At 44.0% G+C, this 19,384-nt stretch overlaps 1 protein-coding gene across 11 annotated transcripts in view; it reads right to left on the bottom strand.

The window, feature by feature from the left end:
- The window catches only part of LOC146064649 (uncharacterized), an 81,941-nt gene extending 62,899 nt beyond the window's left edge, over window positions 1-19,042 (bottom strand). For 8 of the 11 annotated variants that reach the window (XM_083178403.1, XM_083178399.1, XM_083178404.1 and 5 more), the window contains exons 1-6: window positions 18,909-19,042; window positions 15,149-15,312; window positions 11,015-11,123; window positions 8,335-8,550; window positions 6,421-6,645; window positions 3,072-3,296 (exon numbers count right to left, since the gene is read on the bottom strand). In XM_083178403.1, the coding sequence (XP_083034529.1) occupies window positions 3,072-3,296; window positions 6,421-6,645; window positions 8,335-8,550; window positions 11,015-11,123; window positions 15,149-15,312; window positions 18,909-18,951 (982 nt within the window). In that variant the 5' untranslated portion in view covers window positions 18,952-19,042. The remainder of the gene's footprint in view (window positions 1-3,071; window positions 3,297-6,420; window positions 6,646-8,334; window positions 8,551-11,014; window positions 11,124-15,148; window positions 15,313-18,908) is intronic. The other 3 variants (XM_083178398.1, XM_083178402.1, XM_083178406.1) reach the window with 3 other exon arrangements.
- Between the last annotated feature and the right edge of the window lie 342 nt (window positions 19,043-19,384).

The following is a 19,384-nucleotide window of genomic DNA, read 5'->3' on the forward strand; positions in this document are numbered from 1 at the left end:
ATAAAACAATGATTTGAAGCCGCCCAGGCAGTACTGTAAGTATCTCTTTGTTTCAGTAAAAGTAGCACTGGACTCATTGGGAAAACCTAAACTGCAGCATGATTGGTGTTTAAATAACTAAAGTGTGTGGCTGATTTCTATTCAAAGGTTATTCCTAGCGATACCATGATCCCTATATTTTAGTATACTGTCAGTATAGTGTAACAAAATGAAGCATACAGTGATTTGCCATGATGAATACAGGATAAATGGAGAAGTAACACGGCTTAGATCTCTAGTAATGAAGGACCCACATCACCTCCTTGTAAAAAAAAAAAAAGCATCCTTTCAAATACCGTAACATGTTGGTTGTGCCAATATGTCGTTCCGGCAAGACTATTACAAAGAAGAACTAATACCTCATCAGACTTTAGAATAAGTTGTGATACACTTTTCCATGTCATGGGTTACCATCTGTTCCAACTTTAGCAGTCCTTTTAATTTGTGACGTGTTCCCTGAAGAAATGATCCTTAATAAGGGGGTACATCGCCAGGTTTTGGAGAGCTCCGTGTTCAGCTTTACATGTAATGTTAAAGTTTTCTTCTGCATACTATGACATATGCTTCTTGATACATTGGGCCTTTTCCTGTGGAGAATGTTCTTAATCCCGTGGCTGTGAAGCTCAGGTTCCCATCTTTCCTCTGACTTCCAAACTCTTTTCTTATCCAAGACTGGTATGAGATTTCCATCATAAGTCTCCTCACAAGCGCAAGAGGTGTCCAGTGGCCATTTGAAACAGAAGGGTTTGCTGTCACAGTCTCTTGGGTTGTTAAGAGATGGCCCCATTATCTATCTGTTATCCAGTTATTGCTTAGTACCTGTGTTCTCTGAGTTCTCTACTTGCTTCTGCTATACCTTCTTCCCTTCCTGGTAATCATCTAGGGTCATCAGTCTGGATCCAGTCTGGTCAGCACTCTAGTGTCATCATATCAGATCCAGCTTGATCAGTACTCCAGTGTCCTCATTCCAGATTCAACCCAGACAGCATTCTAGTGACATCATTCTGGATTTAGACCAGTCAGCACTACAGTTCCATTGCAGATCACCATTGGTTCCAGTCTGGTAACATTTGTTCATTGGGTTCAGTCTGATAATACTCACCATTGGTTCCAGTCCGATAATACCATCTGTTCCAGACCAATAATACCTCTGCATTGGTTCCAGTCCAATAATTTACAGTAACATAGTAGGTGAGGCTAAATAAAGACTTGCGTCCATCTAGTTCAACCTATGTTTATAGTAGCTTATCCCTTGTTGTATAGTATGTTCTGATATTTTGGTACTTGTTTCCTAGCACGGCGCCCATCGGGTCCCATCGCATACCTTAAGTTAAGCTATGCGATGGGACCCGACCAACCCGATTTCGGGCTTTTTTTAAGGTTTCCTGACAAATGTAAAATCGGGTCCGACGCGACCGACACGATTTTACATTGTAAGCATTGTAATCAATGTTAAATTCCTATCTAAAATTGGGTCCATTGTATGCCATTATAATGGCATACAATGCGACCAATGCGATGGACCCGATTTTACATAGGAACCAATGTTAAATGGCCCACCATACCCGATTTTTCATTGTATACTTTTCATACCCCCACTATCCACGTCGGCGTGGAGTTGATTTTATACAGTGTAGCGAGCGCAGCAAGCCACCGAGCCCGAAGCGTTGGCGAGGGGGGCTCGCTGCGCTTGCCACGCTTCGGGCTCGGTGGCTCGCTGCGTTCGCCACATTATATAAAATCAACTCCGTGCCGACGTGGATAGGGGGGGGTATGAAAAGGTCGGAGGACGCGTACCGCCGGCGCTCACCACGCTTCGGGTTGACGCTCATCGTGGGGTGGCGTTAACAATGGGAGGGGGCATTTCACCCATCAGGGTGGGTATACAATGAAAATTGGGGTCTGGGGGGCATTTAACATTGTCCCCAATGTAAAATAGGGTCTAAGGGACCATTTTACATTGGTTTCAATGTAAAAATCAGGTCGGTCGCGTCGCATCGCATCGCATGCGATTTGGTTGCATGCGATGCGATCGACCCGATTTTTCCGACCCGATGCCTACAATTAAAATCACTGGCGCCGTGCTAGGAAACAAGTACCGATATTTTAAAGACAGATTATGTTGCTTATTCGTACCCATGAATGTTTTTAACCAATAAATGTTTATCCTTATCCTTATGTTTAACCTTATTTTAAACATATTTATAGTGTCTGCCAACACCACTTCTCCAGGAAGAGAGTTCCAAAGTTTGACTACTCTGACTGTAAAGAAATTTTTTCTTATAGATGAACAAAATCTTTTTTCTTCTAATCTAAATTCGTGCCCTTGCGTCCTAGATTCCTTTCTAGTAGAAAAAAGGGTGTTTGACAGTTCCTTATATTGGCCCCTAATATATTTATACATGTTGAGCATATCCCCCCATGTTGAGCATATCCCCCTAATTATACATTACCACCGGTACAAGTTTGATTCTTTTTCATCACCGGTTCCAGTTTATCACTCCTCCTGATATCAAACTATGGCCCTCCATCTGTAGTGGGGGCGGATATTTGGACAGATATTGTTAAGAAGCCCGTTAAGCAGCAAAGGACCTCTGCTTAGCGAGCAGTGTTGAATTAGGGCCTATATGAACTGTTGCACAAGCAACTATAACGCATAATAATATGTGAGAGAACACTGCCCCTGAAGTCTTTGAAAACAAGCTGAGGACCAATGCCAGGAAAAAAATTTCAGGAAAAATAACCATCTAATAGCAGTGGCATCAATGCAGGGGATGGGCTGGTGCCAGGCTGCCAGCTCCTCCTCAGTGACAGGAGCTGGGTACTTCATTGTAACATTATGTGCAGCCCTCCTCTCCTTGTAGTCAGTGCTGCAGCCCAGCATGTCCCTGACCAACGGAGCAATGAAAATGGGTGTAGGGGGATGGGGGGAGGCGGGGGGCTTACAGTACACTTGGTGTCACAGGGGATGGTGCTGCTTCCCCAAAGCTCTGGCTCTACGACCAACTTTGCACCAGCCCAATGAGTCTTACCTGGAACGCCACATGTTTGGGGTTTCTGTCCAGGTCCAGTCTTTGTGTTGGCAATCTCTTTTCCATTTGAGGTAACACACCAACAGTAACCTGTGCTGCCGTGGCACTGCTGTGGTTGGTAGTGGCCCTTTTCATCACACTCAGGTACATAAAGTCCCAATGGGAATCTTTCTCCATGTAGACTCTGTAGTCTCTGTCGTTCTTTCATGCAGGGTGGGTCAACTACTAAAAAGAGATGTTGCACTTTAAGATTAGTTAATACAAAAGTATAAGGAACTCCTGCATCTGTTCACATAAAGGCTTAAATAATAGGAATATGTTCTTTATATACAGCCTGCTTCAGGCTTGCTCGGAATGGGCCAAACACGGGGCTGATGCCTGCTTGGGCAAGTGGCTGATGTCACATGACTTCAGCGCCTATCTTCTTTTTTGGTGGATAGCAGCTGTAATAAAAGTCAGTTCAGACTGATGATGGGAGTGACCATCGAATGATTTCTCCTGCTAGCGGCCACATGCGAGGGCATGGGTAAGCGAACACATGACCTCGCACGCTATTAAAGGGATTCGGGCACCGGGGAGTGGCAGTTCAGAAGGGTGGCGTTAAGGTGCTCGCTATGCGAATATATATACTCTGCTGTACAGGCATGTACAATGCCTACTGGTTGGTGGTAATGCATCTCCTGGTGGTAATGCGTCCTGGTTGGTAGTAATGCATCTCCTAACCTGGATGCCTACAAAGACAGAAGAGGACATGATCTGCAAAGGATTTAGGTGAGTATTTGTTTCCTAAGAGGTTACCCTGTTGGCTTACTACCAGACAAGTGTGCGTGTATATTTATTCAAATTCTACTTTTACTGTGGTTTGTGCATGTTTTTTATTTATATTGGTTTGGCTGTAGAACTACAAGTGTCAGCGGACACTTTAATGTCCCACATGCTGGTACTTTTGGTGTTCCAAGTACCAACATGCAAGGGAGGCTTTGTGTGACTTTTTAGTTCCACAGCCAAACACAATATTGATTCATATATTTGACACCAGGGGTACTCAAACTTGGTCCTCATTACCCTACATACTGTAGTTCATAGGTGCAATCATTACTAAGTGACACATTTTAAAAGATCCACAAGTGGAGCTAATTATTTCACTTATGATTCTGTGTGGAGACCTGCAAAACATGCACCGTATGGGGTCCTCAGTAAGTAAAGTTTGAGAGCCTGTGTTTTGTACCAAAAAGCTATCAAATCTGCACCCACACCCAGGGGTGCCAGGGACAGCCTCGGACTTCAGTCCTGGCCCTTGGGTGCTATTGAGGGGGTGGGGGGTGGTGGTGTTACTTCTGCAAAATCATTTGATGGTAAGTGAGTTGTGTATGAATTTGCAGCTGTCCGTTCGATCCAATGAACTAGACTGCAAAGAGGATTAAAATCAGATTCGACAGAAAGGATACATATTTTTATCGAATCATGACATAATGATTCCAGTAAGGCAGGGGACTCCGATGCCTCCGGGAGTAACGCCCATGACCATGGTGCCCTAGAGTATCTGCATTTTTTATGGCACCCCATGAGAAAAACCAGTACTCTTTACTTAGCACGGCGCCCATCGCGGCCATCGCGGGCATTGAATGCACTAAAAAATCGGGTGTGACGCGACCGACGCGATGCCCGCGATTTCCCATAGGGAACAATGTTAAATGTCTCAATTGACCCGATTTTCCTGTTCAATGCCTCAATTGACCCGATTTTTCCATAGGAAACAATGTTAAATGGCCCACAGAGGCCAAATAGGCACCCTGAAGTGTGAAATGGCCCCCACAATTGTTAACGCCACCCCACGATCAACGTGAACCCGATGCGTAGCGAGCGCAGCGAGCCCGCGAGGGTCGGCGGTACGCGTCCCACGACCTTTTCATACCCCCACTATCCACGTCGGCGTGGAGTTGAGAATAGAATAGTGTGGCGAGCGCAGCGAGCCACCGAGCTCGAAGCGTGGCGAGCGGACGCGGATACCTGTGAAGCCCGCGAAGGGACGCGTTTACCTGTGAAGGTATCCGCGTCACCTCCCTACGCTCGCCACACTATTCTATTCTCAACTCCACGCCGACGTGGATAGTGGGGGTATGAAAAGGTCGTAGGACGCGTACCGCCGCCCCTCGCGGGCTCGCTGCGCTCGCCACGCTTCGAGTTGACGTTGATCGTGGGGTGGCGTTAACAATTGTGGGGGCCATTTCACACTTCAGGGTGGCTATTTGGCCTCTGTGGGCCATTTAACATTGGAAAAATCGGGTCAATTGAGGCATTGAACAGTAAAATCGGGTCAATTGAGACATTTAACATTGTTCCCTATGGGAAATCGCGGGCATCGCGTCGGTCGCGTCGCACCCGATTTTTAGTGCATTCAATGCCCGCGATGGCCGCAATTTTTTTTACCTGCAATGCCCACGATCAAAATCGTGGGCGCCGTGCTAGGTAAGGAGTACCGAAAAACCTTTTTTTTGGATAACTTTAGAATTTTTATTTTTATTAAATTGTTCCTACCGGTCATCATGTGGTGGTGTACATTGGTCCTACGGTTTGCCCATATATTTTATGACTGGCAATTACAGAACTGGATTTGCCTATTGCTTCGATCATATATAATTTTATTTGGTCCTGGACAACCATTCCAGGAACCCCGGTACATGCCTTGCGATACAAGAGTGTCTAGGAAAATAGGGCCCAATTCAGACATGATTGATGGATTTCAACTTTATGCAGCGCAATGATCAGTTAGCCGCCGCCTTGTCACAGTGTAATCCTGTCCATATTATATGGCTGCAAATGTGAGAGAATGGCTTTAACCCCCACGTGTAGCTGCCGCATAAGCCAAGACTTAGTCTGTGCTGGGATGGCCATAGGGAGATCATGGCCACTGCTGAAGTCAGCTTCCCTCCCAACGGCTGGGAGATGTATTTTTCGAATACAGAAATTTTACAGAAAGGGGTGCAGTCCAAATGTCATCAAATCATAACAGCATGCCAGGTATCACCCTCCGAGATGTGACAACAAAACGGTAGCTCCTCCTCAGTGACAGCGCATTGTAACATTATGTGCACCCCTCATCTTCTGGGAGCCAGTAGTGCAGCCACAACAGTGTTCAGGGGCAGCCCAGCCTGTCCCTGACTGGTGGATCAATGACACTGGGGTTTGAGCTGGTAGGCCACTCCCCACATGCAAGACCATACTCTTTTTTGCTGCCATCCAACAAAGACGTGCTCAGGGGGACTTGGGTGTCATAGGGCATAGGAATGCTGCTGACTCAAAGTTCTGACTTTACCACCAACCCCGTACCAGCCCCAATGAGTCTTACCTGGAACACCACATGTTGGGGGAGTCTGGCCAGGTGCGGCCTTTGTATTGGCAATCTCTTCTCCATTTGAGGTAACACACCAACAGTGACCGGTGCTGCCGTGGCACTGCTTTGGTTGGTAGTGGCCCTTTTCATCACATCGAGGTACATAAAGTCCCAATGGGAATTTGCCTCCATGTAGAGTCTGTAGTCTCTGTCGTTCCTTTAGGCAGGCTTGGTCAGCAACTAAAATAGAGACAAAAGCTTATGTGACATTTTAAGATAAGTTAATAAAAAAGTACAGACATTCCAAACTTAACGATCTACCTGTTTATCGACCACCCGGACATACGACCTGGCCTTTGTTTAGCGCCTGCGCTGCGACTGCTCGGACTTACGACCCGCCCACCTACCCACTTGCACTTACGACCCGCCCAGCCTGTTTAGCGACCTGCGTCTCAGAAGTTTACTTTACTTGTATTAAGGGGTTTTATATATAGTAGGTTCGTTTAACGACCAATTCGCTTAACGACCAGGTCGTAGGAACGGAACCTGTTTGTTAAGTGAGGAATGTCTGTATAAGGAACTCATGCATCTGTCCACATTAAGACTTTGATTAAATAATAGGAATATGTTATTAATATACAGTAGTACAGAAATGTTATATACATATCTATCTATCTATATATATATATATATATATATACATACATACATACACTAGAAAAATCATTCAATTGTGAGTGATTGCGAATGGATATGCAACTAATCGCATCGCTCAGGTGATTTTTGATCAAGCCCACTTTTTAGGGGGGCAGGGCCTGACAAGCATTTAATAAATTGATGCCGCTGGTCAGTGATCCAGTACCAATTTACCTGGCATCTGCAAAATGTCTTTGTTATTGCCGCCAGGCAGTTATCATCTATCTATCAATAACCCGGTGGTGGTGGTTGTAGGCCGGGATGCTGATTTTGACTCACTTCCCAGAGTGGGATCCATTTGGGTGGGTGAGCGGGTGCTGTACCCGCCCGCACTATCTTCCCTCAGGTTTTGGGACACCTCGGTGAATCCATAAGAAGAGGTTTCATCGGTGAATGCATAAGAGGGGTACCACTACTGAATGCAGTAAAAATATGTCACGCATCTAAAAGCCACTCCGGATAAAGTTGTTCTAAAGGTTATTCAGCACCAATGACTGGGAGGCCGGAGAAGTGGTCTGAGAAGCGGAAAGGTGACATCGACTGGGAGGCCGGAGAAGTGGTCTGAGAAGCGGAAAGGTGACATCTGTAAGGTACCCTGCTATAATGTCTGGGCAGACATACTAAACTGGACAGTTCCAAATTCTCTTATCACATCAATTAATGACTGAAAATTCTGAAAAGTCAAATCAATGATAATAACAAACATCTATAACTAAAGTTGTCAAGCTTGCGATATAGAACTGTTTACTAACCAGCTGCTACAGTTAAGTAAATCCAACTTGCCCATTGATTAACCACCAGCCGTAGGGAAAATGCATGCTTAATTAACATATTTTATTCTTAATTAGTATGTCTTTTTAAGTGTTATATGTGGTCACAACAGGTTGTGATTTTTTTTTCTTTCCTTTTTTCTTTTATTTGTTTTATGTAGATGTCTGATGTGATTTTGGGATATTGTGCCATCCATTAGAGGCAAATATAAATAAATGTCATATTATTGATCAAATCTATTCCTGTTATTGTGCAGTTCTATTTTTTACAATTTTCTGTGTAATCTAAGAACTTGAAAAATTGGGGCTAAATCAGTTTTTGAGCACTGTAAATGTCGAAAGCTGAAGTAACTGAATCTGGTAATGTTTTCCACAAAAAAAAATTGTTCTGAATTTTTATTGAACCAAAAAGTTCACACCGCACGTGATAATCACACCAATGTGTGGGCCCCATTAGTCTTACCTGGAACATTACATTTCGGGCGAGGTTTGCCAGGTTCTGTCTTTGTACCAGCAATCTCTTCACCATCTGCGTGAACACACCAGCAGTAACTGGGGTTACCGCGACACTGCACTGGACTGTAGGCGCCTTTTTCATCACATTCGGGCATATAATTTCCCCGTAGGGTCGGCTTCTGTGCCAAGATTCGTTTACGATCCATCAAGCAGGGGGTTGTATCTACATGAATGAAATACAAGTTCAGACAGGTTTCCCATAATCTTAACATACTATTGCCTTCCCACTATGCGTATTGAAGAGCATTTACCAGGTTTATACAAACAGGAGTAAAGCCTGGAACCATAGTGTTGTAACTAAGGTGATAATGTTCATACTGCTGTCCTTTGGAGGTTGAGTTTTTAACAAATAGGGATCATCTGAGGTGCAAATACATGGGACAAAAGGGTGACTACTGGTTGTTGCCTAGGTAACAACAGCAGGACATTGGTGTGAGAACTGTCCAATGCCTGTACACAGGGCCGCTGACAGGTCAATAATCAGATTTAAAAAATCACATCTTTGTGTGATTGTATGTTTAGAAAAGAAGAGAAGATTCTATGCAGAATAGTAAGTATCAATTTATTGGTTTATAAATCAAGAGGTCAAAATGGTTTTGGGTTTCGGATATGGGCTTACTTGGTGTTTGGTTACACCTTTTTTGGGGTCCCTCAATTGGGGATTTTCAGTACAGTGTCACTATAGGGAGATTCCCGATCGGGGTTCAGGTAGTCCGCTAAGGATTCCTTTACACTCCCGTAGGTCCCTTTTCCCTGGGGTCTACGGTCTCCCTTAATGAATTGCAGTGAAAATTTTTAATAAGTTAGGTTAAAAGTCTTGCTTCAATGAGGCAGAGTGGGAGGAGCCTGTTGGGCTTATGCACAGCAATGTCCTTTCCTAGCTCTGTTATGTCTTAGTGAGTTATTTGCAATTAACTCACTAATGCTGCCCATACACTTGTGAGATATTGCATGCAATCATTCAATTTCGACAACATCTGGCCGATAAATCAAATGATTGTATGCACAAAATGTGTACCATTCGACGCAATGCACGGACATGCCAGTCGAATGTCAGGTCTCAAGGTCTTATGTGCTGCACATAATATTTATCGAATTGCAGGAGCAATCGCATGTGGTTTTTAACCACATGGGATGCTCAAAAGCAATCCGCTGGTGGTGGGCGGAGGGAACACTTTTTCAGCGGCGTGGGGATGGGGAGAGGGAGCCGGAGGGACCGCTGACGGCGTGGAAGACAGCGGGCAGAGGTTGGCGCATCTGTAGCGGTAGCAGGCGGCGGGGGTCAGTCAGAGGTGGCGGCAGAAGTGTTTGAAACACTGGGCAGCCCTCTGATTGGCTGAAATAGCTCAGCCAATCAGAGGGCTGCCCAGTGTTTAAACACTTCTGCCGCCACCAATGACCTCCGCCGCCCGCTAGCGCTACTGTGTCTGCAGAATTGTTTAAACACTGGGCAGCCCTCTGATTGGCTGAGATAGCTCAGCCAATCAGAGGGCTGCCCAGTGTTTTAAACACTTCTGCCGCCACCACTGACTGACCCCTGCCGCCCACTAGTGCTACTTCTTGCACTACACAACGCCGCCTTCTGCCCGCCCTCTTCCAGCATCCGATGTGCCATCTCAAGATGGCATGCGACATCGGGTGCTGTCAAAGGTGCACTTTAGCACCACAAGATGCGATCAGATTCGATGGACATCGCACTTTGATGTCGCATCGAATCCGATTGCACAAGTGTATGGGCAGCATTAGACATAACAGAGCTAGGAGAGGACATGGCTGCGCATACACAAAATAGAAATGTCAGACAGAGATGTACTGGCGCTAGTAAAATGAAATATTACTTCCCTTTGGATATGTAGTTTTCGAATAGGTCCTCAAATGTACAGTGGGGTATGGCCAGCAGAGTCACAGTACTTACATACACAGTGGGGTATGGCCAGCAGTCACAGTACTTGTATACACAGTGGAGTGTGCCAGCAGAGTCACAGGACATGTATACACAGTGGGATATGGCCAGCAGAGTCACATTACTTGTATGCACCATGGGGTATGGCCAGCAGAGTCACAGTACTTGCATACACAGTGGGGTATGGTTCAGCAAAGTATAGCACATCATACAACTGCTTGCATTGCCATCAAATAGCTCTAAGCCGCAGCCATAGTGCCTAATATAGGACGCAAGTCCCACAAGAATCTGACACCGGGAGGATGGCATTGGGCCTTGAAGTGGGATTCGAGTCTGGTGGGAACAGACTGGACTCGGATCCCCAGTGTTCGTATTCCACAGAATCCGAACCACTCATCCCTATTAGAAGGGGCCCAGACCATGTACCCTTTCATTGTTAACCGAGCTTCTAAGCATGGTCCCCAACCACGGCATTCCCCCAGTGGGCCCTTCATGTCCCAGGCTGACACTGCCCCATGTTCTTGTGGGACAGTCAAACCCTACGCAAACACCTAGACAGGAGGATGTTTCAGTGCGCATGCACAGCAGAGACATGTGTATATAATGCAGAGCAAATTACTAGACATCCATCTACTGTAGATATATCATGAATGAAATAGATTTATCACTACAGCAGCGTAGTACCAGTGTACACTGTATGAGTATAGAATCCATATGTACTCACCTTTTTGTATCCCATGACTTTCTTTCATGATGGGCTTCAAGTGATAAGGGTCAAGGGAGGCTTTGAAAACATTTCCACCATCTATACTAATGGCATCTGCGTCTCCAGCCTGAAAAACAATATGCGTTAGTACTGTACATCTGTGCCTACCTATATGGGCATTATTAAACTCACGTTACCTGAGTTATACCGTACATTGGGCCCCATTCACACCTGCTTGCTGGGCTGCGAGTGTTCAGAGTCCAGTAAGCAGGTAGCTGCCACCTCGCCAAACGCATGCCCCTACGCACCTCCCTTCTCCTGTGCACGGCTGTGAATGCATACGCTGCTGTACACAATGGGGGAAAATCATTCACCATCGAATGATTTCCCCCTGCTTGCAGCGCTGAGTGAGCTAGGACTAGAAAGTTGTTAAAAATCAATAGCATTAGTATTTCTGCACGATATGTTAACAATATCGTTATCAAGCATATCTTTTATTAAAATCGTATTGTGTGTACCCAAGTTAAGGGACAGAGCAGAGCTGCTGCACATGCCCAGTGGTAGCAACTTCTACCAAGTTTGCTGTGTGTGTGTGGATCTGAGGGCTCAATCAGTGCACTGGACCAGAGAGCAGATGTCAGGTAAAAGAGACAGGAGTCTTACAATGAGGTGTGAGAATAGAATGTCTGCTTATAAAGTGCAGTTCTGTCTCCTACAATTTCTATTATCTGCGTGTAATTATATATATTATTGAATATTAAAACCTTTTCCTGACCATTTGTTATTTATATTAAATATATGTAATACAGTCTATACCAGTGGTAGCCAACCCTAGCCCTCGAGAGCTACCAACAGTTCACATTTTCCAGACAACCTAGCTGCTGCACAGCTGCACTCATTAATCACTGACACATTTTAAAAGATACACAGATGGAGCTAATTAGCTCACTTGTGATTCTGTGAGGAGACCTGCAAAACATGCTCTGTTGGTAGCTCTCGAGGACTAGGGATGGCTACCCCAGGTCTATACTATAGACCAGGCTTTCCCAACCACGGTCCTCAAGTCACACCAACAGTGCAGGTTTTGTAGATATCCAGGCTTGAGCACAGGTGACTTAATTTGTACCTGAGTGATTCTGATTAAACCATCTGTGCTGAAGCCTGGATATCACTAAAACCTGCACTGTTGGTGTGCCTTGAGGACCATGGTTGGGAAAGCCTGCTGTAGACCATCTATATATTCTGTGTATGGAAAGACCAGTGCATACATATACTTTATCCTAGGGCCAGTACTAGGTTAATCTACTACTTCCCCAGATCCCTGCACTTGCTACAATGTTCCCCCATCACAAAATTCTGCATTTGCCATTTTCCAAGGGCTTAATTCAGTCCTGATCACTATTCAAATTTGTCTCAAAATGGACAAAACCATGTGCACCGCAGGTGGGGCAGATGTAACGAGCAGAGAGAGTTAGATTTGGATGAGGTGTGTACAAACTCTAATTTGCAGTGTAAAGCTGACAGTATTTACTATGCACAGAAACAAAATAATTCACTGAAATCTTTACTCTCTCTGCACGTTACATCAGCCCCACCTGCAGTGCAGCATGGTTTTGTCGATTTGAGAACAATTGTGTCCTATGATCAGGTTGGCTAGCAAAAGCAAATTCTTTCTTTACAGGACAGGAGAAAGAGAAAAAGTACTCTCTCTTTTTTTGGGCCATGACTTAATTTATTGCTGTTATTTTTTTTAAAAACTTAACTTTTATTTAATGTGAATATATAAAAAAAATGTAGAACCGATTAACAGGACATTAACACACATAAATATACATACGGCGAAAAAAGCCCATTATCAAGAGACTCAAATATCAATAATAGTTAGGGCTATATAAAATGCTGATTGCGGACTAGCGAAAATATCTTAAATTAATATAGTACATACAGTACTGTCAATAAAGTCTCATGAATGAAGTTCAGCTATTAGTTGTATTCACTCCTGGTCCCTGCTTCGGAAACAGAGTGAAACAAGAACTGATACAATAGACAGGTTACAGTGGTGCTTGTATAGCAGATACTGTGATTGGATAACGAACTGCAACAATTGTTTCCTGTTTAAACACAGAAGTGTTTAATCAAGATATGTAATTTTATAGATCAGCATGTACAGTATCACACAGTATCACTGAAATTCAGTTTTAGGCACCTGTAATTCTTCTATCAATCATTAGGCACCTGTAATTCTTCTATCAATCATTAGGCACCTGTAATTCTTCTATCAATCATTAGTCACCTGTAATTCTTCTATCAATCATTAGGCACCTGTAATTCTTCTATCAATCATTAGGCACCTGTAATTCTTCTATCATAAGAATGTAAAAAAAGAGGGTGAAGACTATGGGGTACATTTATCAAAGAATATTTGCAGCTAAATCCCCCAAAATACCAGTTTTCGGGGGTCAGCTGCTAATATTAAGTAGACCCCAAATGTACCAAAGGGAGATCCCAATCCCTGCTGTGATACCCCCCTTCACCACCACCGGCCGCATCCCTCATAGGTTTCTATGGTGGATGCAAAGCTGCCCGATGTATCAACCTTGGGCAGCCCGGCTTTGCATCCCTGGGCTATCGCCATTCTGATATGGCGATAGCCCATTGTAGCCTATGGCTACTGGATTGCACTGCTCCAGTGGCCTTGTGGTCAGCGGACTCGGCGGGGGGTCATCACTAACCGTGCATGCGCAGAACCCCCGGCTTCTGGCTCCGGACATCGCAGGGATGGGCTCTTTTCGGATCCCTGTCCCCATGATACATACCTCCGATGGGATCGCATTTTACAATGCGATCCTGGGTGGTAACGTTCCACCCACATCGCATTGTAAATGTGATCCTTAATGTATATACACACTTTTTTGTTTTTATTTGTAACAACCAAATCTTGAATAAACAATGTCTCTGGAACATATGCAAGATACAGTATTCTTCCTGCTACAGATAAGTGTGAGTTTAATTAGCTTGCTAATGGGAAAGGGAGAGAGTAATAATTAAAGGCTCCCTCAATTAAACCAGAGCGCGGAATGATAAATAGGACTATCGCTGATATAATTTATAGTGTATAAAACACTCCATTTGTGCCCAATAAAATTGAAATGCGCAGTTTAATGTGTATGTACTTTATGCAGAAGACCAGCAGTGACCCAAATAAATACTGTATCTAGAGAATTTAGATAGAAAATCTCCTGATTAATACATTTACTGTAACTGCTGCTGCTAATATTGCAAGTGAGCGAGTGCATGCAAATTTATGTCACCTATGCACTAGCCAGGAAAGTAGAAGCCCCCTCACTCGGGCTTCTACTTTCCTGGCTAGTGCATGTGAATACCTTATTATCTGTAGGTCAGTACAGGGAAGTCACATAAAGAGGCCCTCATGAGAGTGCCCTGCCCCTGAAAGTGAATTGGAGATTGAATTAGTGGTGACCTGTCCCCACACTGCTGGACACTACTTTTGCCCACTTGCCAGAGGTATAGGTGGGGAATGAGCGATCCAAAGTGGGGGAAAGGGACCAGAATTATGTGGGCTGGTGGATTGCCCAGAGGTAATGAATGGGAGCATTGACAATGGGGTCACCACTGTTTCCTTCTATTAATAGATTCAGATATCGCTCTGCAGCGTTCTGTGCACTCAGGGGAGCGGGGAACTCAGCGAGTTCCAGACCTGGTGCGGCTGATGCCTGCATGGTTACGTGCAGCGTGTGTGGGACAGGTTTAGATGGCCGTTCCACTGTTGCTTTCTTTAATGGACAAAACAATGTGCACTGCAGGTGGGGGTGATGTAGATTGGGTGGAGTGTGTACTTCAAATTGATACCTATATTTCAGTGTAAAAATAAAGCAGCCAGTATATACCCTGCACAAAAACAAAATAACCCACCCAAATCTAACTCTCTCTGCACATGTTGCATCTACCCCCTTGCATTGCACATGGTTTTGCACATTAGAAAGAGATTCTGTTTTTGTGAGCCAACCTGAATTAGGCCCTCAGGATGTGAGTGCAGTCCTTTTTCCTGGTTGAGGAATTGTCATTCTGTGTTGTGCCTGGTCTCCAATATAACTTGATGAGCTGTGGCCTCCCTGTATAATATGTACTTACACTGATTGCTTTCATACAGTCCTCCGTGCTGGAGCGTTTCACACAAGTAGGCACAATATCCTGGAGGTTACAAGAATTCACTATATCATTGCACTTCTTCTCTTCACTCTCTGATGTCACACACCAGCGGACGCTCCGTGTTTTGGGGGCTGCAAAGCACAGTCCTAGTCAAAGGTAGAAAAGAAACAGTAAACCAGAGATAAAGGCGACTATAGAATGATTACAGGAATATAAATGGTTTTGCAAAATGATTGCAATTCGTATAATAGAACATAGTAAGGTGGAGAAATGTCAAAAGATCATTAGTGTCATAAATTATAAATGTGATTGTTCATCATAAGAAATTCAGCAATGTACTGTACAGCTATGGATACCATAGCCCATGTGTGACAGTCTGCATGGTGCAGGAATCGTGTGATTCGGGCAACTTAGCCCATAGATGTAACGAGGAAATAATTTAAATGACAAAATCAGGTTGGTTTTACCTTATAAATATTGCTATATTGCCACTTTAAATTTGCAGGCTAATATAACTGCATTCATCCTGGTTCCTGCAACTTGCAGCCTGTTGCATATTGGGCCTGATCCAGTCCTTCTCCCTGGGGTGCAAGTGTTTGTAGACCAGCATGCAGGTAGCCGCCACCCCACTGAATGCACCCTCCCCCCCTACACGCTGCAAACGTGAACATGTATGTTCAGGCGGACAGCTCGTGTATGCACACAGTGCATGTTCAATTGTTCATAATCAGAGTAATTTTTATTTTTTGTTACCATTTTTTTTTTCATTATTTATGAATCTTTTGTAGCCGGGCCCAGGGTTTTTCAACATCCTCCCAGTGATGCCGGCATGGAGGGAAGAACTGATGGTGCCGTGAGGAGGCAGGCGGAACCGGGAGCCGCAGCACTGGCCAGCAGTGCACAGTGACACTGGTGAGGATGTCAGTATGGATGAGGATGATGCCTGTTATCTTGGGGGAAGATCTCAGCTGCAAGTTTTATTTGGAGAGCAGAGCTCCCTGCCTGCAATCATTCATGTGACATGTCTGACTGCGACCGTGAGGACTAGGATGTGTAGTGGGCATTACGGAGTGTGCCATAACATGTAGAGGGCATTACAATGTGTGGCATAATGTGTAGTGGGCATTACAGTGTGTGGCATAATGTGTAATGGGCATTACGGTGTGTGGCATAATGTGTAATGAGCATTGTGGTGTGTGACATAATATGTAATGGGCATTATGGCGTGTGGCATAATGTGTAATGGTCAATATGGTGTGTGCCAAAATGTGTAATGCGCAGTATGGCATGTGGCATAATTAATGGTCATTAAGGTGTGTGGCATAATGTATAATGGGCATAATGGTGTGTGGCACGATGTGTAAGATTCATTACAGTGTGCGGTATTATGTGCAATGGGCATCACGGTGTGTGGCATAATGTGTAATGGGCATTATGGCATGTGGCATATTGTGTAATGGTCATAATTGCATGTGGCATAATGTGTAATGGGCATTACGGGTTGTGGCATAATGTGTAAGATTCAATACGGCGTGTGGCATAATGTGGTTATGCCCCTATTGTCATATGTAGTCATATGTAGCCACATGACCACACCATCTCACAACATGTGACCATGCACACTTTTGGCACGCGCTATTAGTACCACATAGAAATAATGTCTCTTTTCCCCACAGGGTACAGCATTCCCTTTTTTTGGAAACTTGATCACACAATGGCACCCCCCTTTATTAACTGTCATTTTCTCATGTTTGCTGTTGTATTATCCTAACTAAATTTATACATATTAAATAGGCCACTTAAAGAGCTTTTTGTCAACCTAGGAATCCTAGAATTCTTACTAGTGATTTAAGTAATGATAGCTCTAATTATAATGCTTTTTTTACACAACATGTGTACATCGTCCAGTTTGTGTTTCCCATCTATGCAGCTGCTGCCAGGTACTAGTGTGTGCTGCTACTCATCTCTATGTCACCTAAAATTACTACAGTAGGCCTTTACTATCTTTGTATGGCCCGTTTGGGATTCGGTATGCAATCCAGACGGTCAAAATACCAACAGCTATTGACCGACGGTCAAAATCCCGGCAAGGTCAAAATCCCGACATGGTCAAAATACTGACATTTAAAATCCCGACAAGGTCAAAATACAGACAAGTTCAAAATCCCGACATTTAAAATCCCAACAAGGTCAAAATCCCGACAAGGTCAAAATACAGACAAGTTCAAAATACCGCCATTTAAAATCCGAACAAGGTCAAAATCCTGACATATAGCTATGCTCGGCACACTATTTTATTCTTCCACCACGCCCTAGTGGATGGTGGGGCATGAAATACCGCCTGTTGGCACATGTAAAAAAACAGTGACAAAACCCATGTCGACCTCGTGACTTGTCGACCGAAAATCATGTCGACTTTTTCACCTGTCTACATGTCTATATGTTGGTATTTTGACCTTGTCAGGATTTTGACCTTGTCGGTATTTTAAATGTCGGGATTTTGACCTTGTCGGGATTTTAAATGTCGGTATTTTGACCTTGTCGGAATTTTGACCTTAGGATTTTGACTGCATCCCCCTGATTGTATTATTCTTATTATGAATGACTACACTACATAACCCTACATTTACCTGCATTAAATGTTATATTTAGGAACAAAAGTTCCTGTTCTGGACAACCCACAAACCCAGCGGACTATTATAACTTTGTAAGACTATTATCAGACCACGTATGCCGAACTGATTTACGCACATAGACATATACTGTAAGGCTATACAGTATTTACTAAAGTAGGCTCTAATGAGCAGGGCCCTCTCTCATTAAGTGCTGTTCTTAGAATCTGTATATATCTGCCACCCTGATAACTGCGTCAGTGTCCTGTCCCCTGATATCTTTATTTACCATGTACTTGTCTTAAATTGCATTGTACTGTAATTCGTTCATTTCTTGTTTTTCGCTCATCCATGTATTGTCAGGCGCTGCGGAACCCTTATGGCGCCATATAAATAATCAATACTATTACAACGAAAAAAAGGTGTTGTTGCCCATAGCAACCTATCAGTTTCTAGGATGCAATAGATAAATAATAGACAGACTCTGATTGGTTGCTACGGGCAACATTCCCACTTTAGTAATTTACCCTGCAGAGGGTAAGGACATTCTCTGCAATGTATTACTGGAACAGGTATGAAGGCTCTTGGAGGTTAAATACCTTCAGTCATTTCTCCTTACATTAAGCGGTATTTTGCGCATGTGGCGATATATGGTGAAGAATTAGAATTATGTTGCCCGCATAAAGGGCGAGATGCAGCAAGCATTGCAAAAGATTGGGATGCTTACCCCCAGCCTCCGCATGCATACCAGCATTTACTAATGCCATATGCATAATGCCAAGGACAGCTCTTGTGGGAAGAGCCATACTTTGCGGTGATAGGACTTCCGGGTTCTGCACCCTAAGTCCTATTTGCGCATGTGTCAAATAGTGAGCGTGCCACCAGGGATGCTGGGAGGGATGTGGTTGGAACCCTAACAGCAGGGGAGCACAAAAGAAGCCCATCGGCTTCTATGGGCAATGCCACCGCATCCAGGTCCCAGAATGTACCGCATTCAGGGCTTGGTGCATATGTGGGCTGTGGCCAGACCTCAGAAAACTGGTCACATTTTTTAGCTTACTGCATCTCGTCCAGTGTGTAACACTTACAGTTGTTTCTTTACCTGAATGAATGACTACTCCTTTACTTACCCAGCACACAGAAGCACAGGGCCACTCGGAACGTAGGAGTCATCCTGTCAGACCTGCACACAGTGACTGTCCTCTACAGACCTCTCTGCCTTTTCATATCTTTTTGAAATGTTTTTTTTTTTTTTTTAAATAAGATAGGAGACAGTGGGGGCATATTTGCTGTCCTTGTATTACTTAACAAAAGTGTTTCTCAATATTACCCATAAACCTCTGTCTAATCCATTACTGTTGATATAACAGCATATTGGCACAAATCATTTTTTTTATTTTACCCTTGATGGGACCTTGTGCAATAAACTGACCAGTACTGAGAAACACAGATTAAATACACTGCCAGAATTTCAGCCCATACAGGACGACCTTCAATTTGTAAAAATATAGATCCTTAAGTGTCGAAATAACTGTACAAATGGATGATAGTCTGTAATAATAATAAGCATTCACTACTGAACATAATATATTCACCTGAGAACAAA

This window comes from Crinia signifera, chromosome 3, assembly GCF_055691185.1.
Source record: "Crinia signifera chromosome 3, ASM5569118v1, whole genome shotgun sequence".
NCBI classification, from domain to species: domain Eukaryota; kingdom Metazoa; phylum Chordata; class Amphibia; order Anura; family Myobatrachidae; genus Crinia; species Crinia signifera.